We start from the raw sequence: 12756 nt of genomic DNA, 5'->3' as shown, positions 1-12756 counted from the left end.
TCCTAATTTACCAAGTCCCAGAAATACCCTAAAATACTGGGAAAATACCCAGCATTGGGCAATAACTGAACAAAGTAGAGAGGCTGCCCAGTTCTAGAGCGGGCTTGTGATTTCTCAGTGATGATTTCTGAGTGTCCCAAGCCAGACTCTGACTGCAAAGAGTCTAAGGTGACTGAACACTCCTATGGAAGCCCATTCCCCATCCAGCACCAGGGTGAATGAGGGCCGTGAGCTTCCGTTTCTGCAAACGCGTGGCTGGCCTTGCTCTGGAGGGCTCATGAGTGAGTGCAAGTCTTCTCAGCCAGGCCTGGGGAGCTTGCCAGAGGCAGCCCGAGAAGGAACTGGTGCAGGCAAAACAGAGGCCCTGCTTCTCTGGCCTCTTCTGCACCTTCAAGTCTGTCACCTGAAAGGTGGCAAAGCCACGCCTGATACCTGGCTCCCTTTGTACTGTTTAGTTTTATTTTTATCAGCAAGCCTGAAGATAATAGATATAGTTGGAATTGCTCCTATACTAGCATTCCAGAGCCTTCCCTTTGCTGGGGGGAAGGGGTGGTGGTGTTGCTGACAGTGTCTACGGGGGTTAAACAATGCAGACGACTCCAGCACCATTGAACCCCTTCTCCTTTCAGAAATCTACACTAACACCTACGCAGGCGGAGGAACAGTTGAAGGGGGTGTCTCGGGAGTGGAACTCAATACTGGTCTGGGGGCGGCCGCTGGCCTGGCAGCGGGAGGAGCAGTGGGCACCGCGGGGAGGAGGAGCTCGGCGGTGGGCATCCAGCGGGACTATGGGGACACCAGCCTGAACCTGGCTTTCCTGGACAGCTATTTCTCTGAGGTAACTTCCCTGCACACAGCTCCACAAAATAGTCTTGGGACTGAATAATAATAATAACAATGGTGGTAGAGTCTTCTGAAATATATTCGAGGACTCTTAACTCTACCCCAATCCGGAATAAAAAAATATTTCTCTGAGGTAATTCCCCTGCACACAGTTCAACAATATTATCATTCACTCTTGAGACTGCAAAATAATAACAATGGCAGTAGATTCTTTTCTGAGATATATTCAGTTACTTTAACTCTATCCCAATCTTGAATAAAAAATATTTCACTTTTCCTTAAAATACAAAAAGCCAACTTACTGAAACACGTCATATCCAGTGGGCATAATACCTCTGACGACTGTGAAAAAGGCTAGTATCCCATCATATTCCATGTCCCTTCTGCTATTTTCCTGTATTCTGTTTCTTTCTGGTGTTCCCAGTGTTTCCCACAGCAAAGAGCAAAGAGAATCCCGATCAAGAAGAGCTGTGTGTTCATGTCTGTTCTTCACGGTGGCCTTTCAGCCCTGCAGATACCTCCAACAGAAAGGAGAAAAAATAAACCAAAAGCCAAATTAGGGAAGAAAGAGAGCACAAACTGAGGAATAGGGCATCACCAAGATTTGATGACAGATTAGGGCCTGGAACCCGGGTCTCTCATCTCTACTCAGGGCCCCAGGCACTGTGTCCCTCACTAGGGGAGAGGATCATGGGTCTATGAGCATGCCAGGAGGAAAGACACAAGGCCCTGGGATGGCCTAACAGGGCAGCGCAAAGGATAAACAGAGGATTTATCTAAACCATCTTGTGAATTCCTATCTAGTACCTTTATTTCTCTTATTTAGCAGTCCATTTTATCTCATATTCTAATTAGCCCATTTTACTCCTTATGTGGCAACACGTGAGTTTCACCACTGCTCTTAACAAAAAATGCTAAAGATGTTGTAAGTTGTATCTTAAAATTGGTGGTTACCAACACCACTATAGACAGGGCATGAATAATATCAGTTATTTAAATGAGTCATCCACACCACTCAAGTACATTTGGGAAATGGGCACAGGACTAAGTGTGGCTAAGACTCCACACTCCCACTGTGGGAGGCCCTGGGTTTGATCCCTGGTCAGGGAACTATATCCACCATACCACAACTAAAGATCCTGTGTGCTGCAACTAAGAACTGGCACAGCCAAATAAATAAATAAATAGAGTTGTTTTTTTTTTGTTTTTTTTTTTAAGAAAAAGTAGGGATGTAGACTCTGGTACAGACTATAGGGAAAGCAGCATGATGCAGTGGAGAAAAGATAGGTGGATTTGACATTGTGTTGGACAGCTATTTAAGTCTTGGGCATGACATTAACCTTCCCTGGGCCTGTGGTTATCTTATTTATTAAAGAAAGAAAGGGTCAGATTGTATCAGGGGATTTTGGATGGTGTTGGGCAGGCCCTGTGGGATTTCATGGAAACCACCAAGGGCTATAGCAGTTGAGGCAAATAGGGAAGGGAACCACCAGGTGCTCCCTCCCCACACCTTCAAACAAAGAAGTTCTCATTTCATCACTTCTACATGTTGAGGTCACACCTAGGATTTCATTTAAAGGGTCTGTCATTTAAAAAAAAAATAAAAATCACAGTAGATAAACTCCCTCCTGATAACGTAACTCCAAAAACACCCCAGCTGTCTTCACCTAGGCCACATAAAAGAAGCCTCTGAAACATAGAGCTATGTACACCTCTATGGATGTTTTTATTCCAAGTTGATCAAATATCTCTCCTTAAATAAATAATGTTTTGCACATAACTAAATGTTATTATCTTAGACCACCTCAGAAACAAAAGACTATGCACACTGATCTCCTTTCAGAGTTCCAATTATTTAGAAATACGGCAATCAATCAGGGTATCTCTCAGTACATTCCATTAAATCATCTTAAATCAGATGTCTCTAAGGCATTGCTGTTGCTCTTCTTTAATTATTTTATAGAGAAAAGAAACGTCTAATTGTCTGTTTTTCTTCCAATTTTAGAAAGCATATGCTTATGCAGGCGAAGATGAAGGCCGCCCTGCAAACGATTGTTTGCTCATTTATGACCACGAAGGAGTAGGGTCTCCTGTGGGCTCCATTGGTTGTTGCAGTTGGATTGTGGATGATTTAGATGAAAGCCACATGGAAACTTTAGATCCAAAATTTAAGACTCTTGCTGAAATCTGCTTAAACACGGAAATTGACCCATTTCCTTCACAGCAGTCCTGTATCCCCATCAGCACTGACCTCCCCTTACTTGGACCGAACTACTTTGTTAATGAATCTTCAGGAATGACTCTCTCAGAGGCTGAATTCAAAGAAGAAATGGCAATACCTGAACCCATGATGCACGGGGATATTGTAGTGACCGAGACTTACACTACTGCTGATCCATGCATGCAACCCACTACGATTGTCTTTGATCCTCAGCTTGCACCCAATGTTGTAGTAACCGAAACAGTAATGGCACCTGTCTACGAGGTTCAAGGGAATATTTGTGTCCCTGCTGAGTTAGCCAACACACACAATGTAATCTATGCTGAGAGAGTGGTGTCTAGTCCTGGTAGGCCTGACGTGAGCAGTAGTAGCATGAGTGATGGTTGTAGGGGACCTGTCATGAGTGGTGGTATTTTGGTAGGACCAGAAATTCAACTGACACAAATGATGAGTCCAGACATTCGCATAAGCCAAACTATTGGTTCCACATCCCCAGTGACATCTCGAAACAGAGTAACACGGTACAGTAACATACATTACTCCCAACAGTAAGTGTTTTATGGTCAATACTCTCTATGGAGACCATGCACCTTGTAACCACCAACATATCCATCAAAGATGCGCAGTGTACCACATTTAACATTTTAAGTCAACAAATGTTCAAAAATTCTAAATTCAGTGAGATTCTTTGATTATATCTTTTGGGTGGTAACTATGGCAAGCACTTTAGATAAGTCTTTGAATTTTTTTTTCTGATTTTAAATTATGTGCCAAAAAAACTTAAAGAAAATGTGTTACATTCTTTGATACTGTCTAATAAATAGCACATAATTCATACAGTGAATCTTAAGGACTTCAGGCCTGTAAAACTGGTCATATAAACCAAGATGCTCTTGTTCTTGAAGGTTGCATAGAAAAGCCTTGTCTGCATTCAATAGCCATGTTAACTTTCCAACATATTTCTATTTAAAACGTTAAAGTGGAAAAAATGAATTAGATGTACACTTTTGAAGTGAAATTGAAAAAGAAGATGGAGAATCTGTTAATAGAGATCTAAAGTCACTTGTCTCATCAAATGGTTTCTCAAGATATGCAATGATTAGGGCATGCTTAATATAATACAGGGAAAGAGTTTCTTAGCTGAATGTGTCACTAAAAATGGTCCATCAAAAGGAATTATATACATATATAGATATGCATATATTCATATCAATATGGATGAATTCTTATTGCACTTTATTGATTTATATCATCCAACTGTAAATTAATTTAGACTAGCAGAAATATAATTATGACAACATGACAACAGAAACAGTTTCCAGGAGAAGTACTGGAGATTTTACTTCTTAGAGAACTTTTTTTTTCCCTGCTTTTGTTAATTATGTCAGAAAACCATATGAAATGTGGTTTAATCATTTTCACTGACCTGAGTCATAGACTATTCCTTTGGCAAGCAGATAACCTCTAAAAGCACCTCTGAAGTTATGCATACATTCAACAACATTTACTTGGAAGCTTCTCTGTGTTGAGTGCTGGTCTTGACTCTGAATGTTAGTTGAAGACAACTGGCAAGATTCCTGTCTTCAAAAAGCTTCTAATTCATTTCTAGACTTAAAACTCTGGGGATATGGCTTTGAGTTCCTACCAAAAATAATTAACAAAATATTTAATTCCATTACCAAGTTGTGTTTCTCTTTTTAATGCTACTAGTAATGTGGAATAAATAAAATGGAAACCCATGCACAGATTGCTTATTCTTAGTAGGCATCAAGCTGTCCTGAGAAAAAGAAATTCTAGCAAGATAGTTTTATTTAATTCTGTAAAATATGTAAACTATATAGTAGTAAGTATAATGATGTGACTAGTAAGATAATATAAATGGAATAAATTTATTTTCAGGGCTTATTTTCTTCTGGAAGGAAATAACTGTAGTGCTTCTTGCTTAATATTTTTATGAGTAAAAGTGTTGAAGAATTTGGGGCCTCTCACAATCTCTTGTCCATTTCTTTCATTTTATAGAAAAATTTTCTGTGATCTATCTCACTATCAATATGCAAAGATTTAATGGTGCTTCAAAAAGAGAAACCCCATTTCTGGTGGATGCATTCCTCCATACTATCCATGGAAATGAGATCAGAACCATTTCATTTTTTCTCTCAACATTATCAGTGGAGAGGAAATTCTCCATCATTCTAGGTATCAATCGTATGTGACTCAAGCCTCTGAATTGGCATATGTTAAAAACATCATCTCAAACAAAATAAAGGGCATAAAGCAAGATTTCTCCTGCTTAAGAGGGTACTGATTTAGCTAGGAGATAAAGATTAAGTAACATTTATGTTAACATTTGCAAATGAACCCAGGAGTCCAGGAAATGGGATTTAATAAACAAATATAATAGAATGTCATTTGAGTTCTATCTCCTGCCCCATAGAGTGAATAAATGGATTCTCTTAGAAAAGTCTTATCAGGTGAAGGGAAAAGAAGATGTTGACAAGACAGAATTTATAAACTTCTGTCAGAAAAGCATTCTTTTAAAATATTCCCTCTTTTGGATTAGATACTTCTGATTGCAATATATTACTGAATATAATAATGTTTTATATATATGTCTTCAATAAAAAATATGTGGTAAGAAAATATATATTTTATTTTCTCTTTGGTGCATGCAGTATTCCACACACAAATACACATTTGGAAAACTATTTCCCATTTTGTTACTAGGTGATTATCATCTTTATCATTATGTGCACAATACAGGAACATGAATCCACTTATAAACCGAAATTCAGAATAATGTATTTATCAGTGGTAGAATTTCTCAATAGAATCATTATTTTATGAGTAAATGGCTCATTATAAACTAACAAATCAATTGAATAAGCTCCAGAATTGTTCTAGACATTGTATAAATTATAAAACACCATCTCTTCCCACTGTATTTAAATTTAGCAAAATAGGGCTGGCTTCCCTGGTGGTACACGGGTTCCACCTCTGGTCCAGGAAGATTCCCAAGCTGTGGAGCAACTAAAGCCTGTGGCCACAACTAGAGCCCGTGTGCTGCAATTACTGAAGCTTGCACCTAGAGCGTGTGCTCTGCAACAAGAAAAGCCACCACAACGAGAAGCCCTCTCACCGCCGTAAGGAGGAACCCCCGCTCGCCACAACTAGAGAAAGCCCGTGCATGCCAACAAAGACTCAGCACAACGAACAAATAAGTAAAGATTCAACCTCTAAAGTCATTTTAAAAGTTATTAGTATTATTTCTGTACCAGAGGTATCAATTTCTGTTGAAACAAGAAAAGGATAATTAATTTCAATTATTTTTTAAAGGCTCCTTGAAGATGGTGACACCTGAGGTAAGCCAAGTAGAATTCTATCTGACAGTGGTTCTGAAAGTACCAACGTCAGAAATACAGGATATATTCAGAAAGCACTAACAGTAAAACATAATTTAAAATGTCTGAAGCAAAATATGAATTATCACATAGTCAGCCATTTTATATAATGCTTGCCATATGAATTACTTGAAATTATATTTTATTGAATTCTTTTTTCTTTTTTTAAATTAATTAATTTATTTTAATTGGAGGCTAATTACTTTACAATATTGTGGTGGTTTTTGCCATACATTTACATGAATCAGCCACGGGTGTACATGTTATGTGAGCTTAAGTAAATAGCAGAGTTAAAATTCAACCGCAGAACAGCCTAACCTCAAAGACTTTATTATCATTACTCATCAAATTCTTCCAACTTAATTCTAGAAGGACATATGGGAGACAGATGGCAGAGGATCTTGAACCCCATTAGGGTTTTGGATTTAACTTTGTAGAAAGTGGCTCAGATAATTAAGAATCTGCCTGCAATGCAGAAGACCTGGGTTCAATACCTGGCTCAGGAAGAGCCCCTGGAGAAGGAAATGGCAACCCACTTCAGTATTCCTGCCTGGAGAATTCCATGGACCAAGGAGTCTGGCGGGCTACAGTCCATGGGTCACAAAGAGTCAGACATGACTGAGCGACCAACACTTTCACTTTTCATAGAAAATGAGGGTCCCAGTGAAAAATTTTGTGCTAACGAGTGACTAGGTCCTATTTCATGAGATGACACTGAGGCAGGCCTCAGAAATCTCATGATACGTGCTGTGCTGTTGATCATATGATACAGAGATACCCCCGTGGCCAGATCACTAAGGCAGAGAGCCCAGTATGGTGTCAGGATCTTCCAAAAAGCCAGCGTTCCAAGCTGAGCTTGCTGGCCCCAAAGCCTGGAGATGGTCTGTACACTGCTGAGGTGGGCAAGTCCATGGTGCACTGTCTAAAATAATGCCAGTCAATCATTCTCTACGTTAATTGAAGGCTGTATACATCCCATGGCCCTGACCTATTTCATTACTTCAGGTGAGGCAGATGGATAATTTCAGTTTCTAGAGTAGGGCATGCTTTCTCATAGCTGTCACTCTGCCCTACCCTGGCTCCTTAACTGGAAACCCTCTTCCTTCCCTTCATCTGCTCAGCTTCTTCATTCTCGTCTCTCAACACCCACTTCGAGCATTGTCACTTTCTAGGAGCATTTCTTGATATCTCTTCCTTTTGACCCAACCTACTTGCTCAGCTACTTCTCTACTCCCTTCAGCAACTAAGATACTATATTTTTCCTACGCCTGCCAGTCTGTGAGCCCCCTGAGAATAAGGACAATTTTATCATTTCTGTTGGAGAAGGAACTGGCAACCCACTGCGGTATTCTTGCCTGGAGAATCCCATGGACAGAAGAGCCTGGAGGGTTAGAATCCATGGGATCGCAAAGAGTTGGACACAACTGAGTGACTAGCACACACATCATTTCTGTATCTCCAGCATCAGCAGAATGTCTAGTATAGCACAGGCACACATTACTTTTGGAAGCGAAGAATACAGTCAAGTTCTCTCAAGCACCTAAAAGGAAGTGCCTATATTTAATCATAATATATTTCTCAAAAGTGAAAGTTGCTCAGTCGTGTCTGACTCTTTGTGACCCTGTGGACTATACAGTCCATGGAATTCTCCAGGCCAAAATACTGGAGTGGGTAGCATTTCCCTTCTCCAGGGATCTTCCCCACCCAGGGATTGAACCCAGGTCACCTGCATTGAGGGCAGATTCTTTACCAGCTGAGCCACAGGGGAAGTCCAAGAATACTGAGTGGGTAGCCTATCCCTCCTCCAGTGGATCTTCCCGACCCAGGAATCAAACCAGGGTCTCCTGCATTGCAGGTGGATTCTTTACCAACTGAGCTATCAGGGAAGCCCATATTTCTCAAAACAACCATGAAAACCAAATAAATGAACCCTAAACATTATACTGACTAAACATGTTATATGAAAAAATCCCATTCCCAGAAAGCCAATACTCTTGTTCAGCAGTGTTACCTCTAGACAACAGCCCTTTGAATGACCTTTGAAGGTTTGTGTAAATGCCACCCTTAGCAGGAAGACACAAATACAAACTCATGAAGACAATTACATTTTGGGAGAAATTCGCCATTTTACAGGAAGAGTAATAAAGTCATTTAAAGCAATCTCATGTGCTTTTTGAAAGAAGTTATGAGACAGATGAAAAACATATTAATAAATTCTAAAATGTTACAGAGAAGATGTATCTGGGAAATGTAGTTCCTTAAAGACCTTAAAAGTGAGTGATGGTGAAGCAAACCTGAAAGCTAGCCATAAGGTATCCAAAACAACTGGTTTTAAAGCAATGACAGCAGATTTGTTTTTTCTAGAGTATAAAGGTATTCTAGTTTATCATCATGATTCTGTGATTGGATTCTGAATTTTTCTATTATAGTACTCTTCTATAATTTGATTTTCCCACATTATCATGAACATCATTCTTTCAAAATTCTGCAAAATATTCATAAATTTGTACACACACTTCTAACCATTCCCTGAATCCCAAAGAACTAGGCTGATTCCAATTTTTGCTGTTAACAAAGCCTCAGTGGACATTTATATATACACATACATACACATGTACATAATCACAGGAGCACATACATATGTTGATATATTTTTATAAGACAGACTCTCAAAAAGGAGGCTGCCATATCAAAGATACATGCAAATAATTTTTTAGTTTTCCTAAATTTCCCTCTCGACAAAGTGTATCAATTTACACTCCCACCAACAGTTCTTAATAGGACTTCTTAACCACAAACTTAATCATCGTTAATCAGCTGATTTAATCAGTTTTTAAATTTTTAATAATCTAGTAAGAATTATGATTACCTAATGTATACCCATAATCTGCACACATGCTGACAATCAATAAATATGAGTTGATTGAATCATAGAATGAGCCATTAAATTATCATAAATTACCATATATGCTTAGATATATTTCTAGTCTCTCCTTTATTACACTGAAATGCAGTACTTGGATGCAATCTCAAAAATGACAGAATGATCTCTGTTCGTTTCCAAGGCAAACCACTCAATATCACAGTTATCCAAGTCTATGCCCCAACCAGTAACGCTGAAGAAGCTGAAGTTGAACGGTTCTATGAAGACCTACAAGACCTTTTAGAACTAACACTCAAAAAAGATGTCCTTTTCATTATAGGGGACTGGAATGCAAAAGTAGGAAGTCAAGAAACACCTGGAGTAACAGACAAATTTGGCCTTGGAATACGGAATGAAGCAGGGCAAAGACTAATAGAGTTTTGCCAAGAAAATGCACTGGTCATAACAAACACCCTCTTCCAACAACACAAGAGAAGACTCTATACATGGACATCACCAGATGGTCAACACCGAAATCAGATTGATTATATTCTTTGCAGCCAAAGATGGAGAAGCTCTATACAGTCAGCAAAAACAAGACCAGGAGCTGACTGTGGCTCAGACCATGAACTCCTTATTGCCAAATTCAGACTGAAATTGAAGAAAGTAGGGAAAACCACTAGACCATTCAGGTATGACCTAAATCAAATCCCTTATGATTATACAGTGGAAGTGAGAAATAGATTTAAGGGCCTAGATCTGATAGATAGAGTGCCTGATATGCTATGGAATGAGGTTCGTGACATTGTACAGGAGACAGGGATCAAGACCATCCCCATGGAAAAGAAATGCAAAAAAGCAAAATGGCTGTCTGGGGAGCCTTACAAATAGCTGTGAAAAGAAGAGAAGCCAAAAGCAAAGGAGAAAAGGAAAGATACAAACATCTGAATGCAGAGTTCCAAAGAATAGCAAGAAGAGATAAGAAAGCCTTCAGTGATCAATGCAAAGAAATAGAGGAAAACAACAGAATGGGAAAGACTAGGGATCTCTTCAAGAAAATCAGAGATACCAAAGGAACATTTCATGCAAAGATGGGCTCGATAAAGGACAGAAATGGTATGAACCTAACAGAAGCAGAAGATATTAAGAAGAGATGGCAAGAGTACACAGAACTGTACAAAAAAGATCTTCACGACCCAGATAATCACATTGGTGTGATCACTGACCTAGAGCCAGACATCCTGGAATGTGAAGTCAAGTGGGCCTTAGAAAGCATCACTACGAACAAAGCTAGTGGAGGTGATGGAATTCCAGTTGAGCTATTCCAAATCCTGAAAGATGATGCTGTGAAAGTGCCGCACTCAATATGCCAGCACATTTGGAAAACTCAGCAGTGGCCACAGGACTGGAAAAGGTCAGTTTTCATTCCAGTCCCAAAGAAAGGCAATGCCAAAGAATGCTCAAACTACCGCACAATTGCACTCATCTCACACGCTAGTAAAGTAATGCTCAAAATTCTCCAAGCCAGGCTTCAGCAATATGTGAACCGTGAACTTCCTGATGTTCAAGCTGGTTTTAGATAAGGCAGAGGAACCAGAGATCAAATTGCCAACATCCGCTGGATCATGGAAAAAGCAAGAGAGTTCCAGAAAAACATCGATTTCTGCTTTATTGACTATGCCAAAGCCTTTGACTGTGTGGATCACAATCAACTGTGGAAAATTCTGAAAGAGATGGGAATACCAGACCACCTGATCTACCTCTTGAGAAAACTGTATGCAGGTCAGGAAGCAACAGTTAGAACTGGACATGGAACAACAGACTGGTTCCAAATAGCAAAAGGAATACGTCAAGGCTGTATATTGTCACCCTGCTTATTTAACTTCTATGCAGAGTACATCATGAGAAACGCTGGACTGGAAGAAACACAAGCTGGAATCAAGATTGCCGGGAGAAAAATCAATCACCTCAGATATGCAGATGACACCACGCTTATGGCAGAAAGTGAAGAGGAACTCAAAAGCCTCTTGGTGAAAGTGAAAGTGGAGAGTGAAAAAGTTGGCTTAAAGCTCAACATTCAGAAAACGAAGATCATGGCATCCAGTCCCATCACTTCATGGTAAATAGATGGGGAAACACTGGAAACAGTGTCAGACTTTATTTTTCTGGGCTCCAAAATCACTGCAGATGGTGACTGCAGCCATGAAATTAAAAGATGCTTAGTCCTTGGAAGGAAAGTTATGACCAACCTAGATAGCATATTCAAAAGCAGAGACATTATTTTGCCAACAAAGTTTTGTCTAGTCAAGGTTATGGTTTTTCCTGTGGTCATATATGGATGTGAGAGTTGGACTGTGAAGAAGGGTAAGTGCCGAAGAATTGATGCTTTTGAACTGTGGTGTTGGAGAAGACTCTTGAGAGTCCCTTGGACTACAAGGAGATCCAACCAGTCCATTCTGAAGGAGATCAGCCCTGGCATTTCTTTGGAAGGAATGATGCTAAAGCTGAAACTCCAGTACTTTGCCCACCTCATGCGAAGAGTTGACTCATTGGAAAAGATTCTGATGCTGGGAGGGATTGGGGGCAAGAGGAGAAGGGGACAACAGAGGATGAGATGGCTGGATGGCATCACTGACTCGATGGATGTGAGTCTGAGTGAACTCCGGGAGTTGGTGATGGACAGGGAAGCCTGGCGTGCTGTGATTCATGGGGTCACAAAGAGTGGGACACGACTGAGCGACTGAGCGACTAATCTGATCTGATCTGATTAGTCAAGTATGCTGATAATCCTATCGTTACAGGTGTATGACATTGTTTTTAATATGCTTATGATATCTGGTAGGTGTAGTCTGCATCCATTACTTTTTTTTTAATTATCTTGACACTTCTGACGCACTCAGTTTTGAAAAAAACCATAAACTTAATGGAATTTTGATTGAAAATAAAATTAAATTGAATTTATAGATGAATAACTTTGAGGCTTTCAAAATTAGCATTAATCTAATGCTTTGCCTTTTCCGGTGTGATATTTTACATAGGATGACTATTTCAGAAAAAATGTAAACCTTCTGGAAATTTGAGACTGTTAATAAGATTACTTTTCATTATAGCCATTGATTGATTTATAGTTTTATTTTCTTTCAAAACCATTTCTTCTACTTCTTATGTGTAAGTTCAGTAACCAAAAAAAGAAAAGAAAAGAAAATCATACAGTACAGGATAAAATAAAGTTCCCAATAGTAAGATTAAAGTTCTTTACTTGTCATCATAATATATTTCAGAAAACAACTATGAAAACCAAACAGACTCTAAACAATACACTACTAAACATATTACATGGAAATTCCCAGAAAGCTAACACTTATTATCACTAAATATGGTAAATTTTCTTGAATGTCACCATGTGTCCATGTATAAATGATTGTTGCAAT

General features: G+C 39.3%; 2 protein-coding genes across 5 annotated transcripts in view; one reads left to right on the top strand and one right to left on the bottom strand.

Moving 5' to 3' along the window:
* DSG4 (desmoglein 4) overlaps positions 1-3738 on the top strand; it is a 44914-nt gene extending 41176 nt beyond the window's left edge. The window contains 2 exon segments of the mRNA XM_086372364.1: positions 630-838; positions 2849-3738. Coding sequence (XP_086228490.1) covers positions 630-838; positions 2849-3616 — 977 coding nt within the window. The 3' untranslated portion in view covers positions 3617-3738.
* LOC147345978 (uncharacterized) overlaps positions 1-12756 on the bottom strand; it is a 302780-nt gene that overhangs the window by 220352 nt on the left and 69672 nt on the right. The gene's annotated exons all lie outside the window — the stretch shown is intronic.

This window comes from Bos grunniens, chromosome 24 (assembly GCF_055505025.1).
Source record: "Bos grunniens cultivar Pamir isolate PY7600 chromosome 24, Bosgru_T2T1.0, whole genome shotgun sequence".
NCBI lineage: Eukaryota > Metazoa > Chordata > Mammalia > Artiodactyla > Bovidae > Bos > Bos grunniens.
The sequence above is the reverse complement of the archived record's forward strand: the minus strand, read 5'-3'. Positions and strand labels throughout refer to the sequence as shown.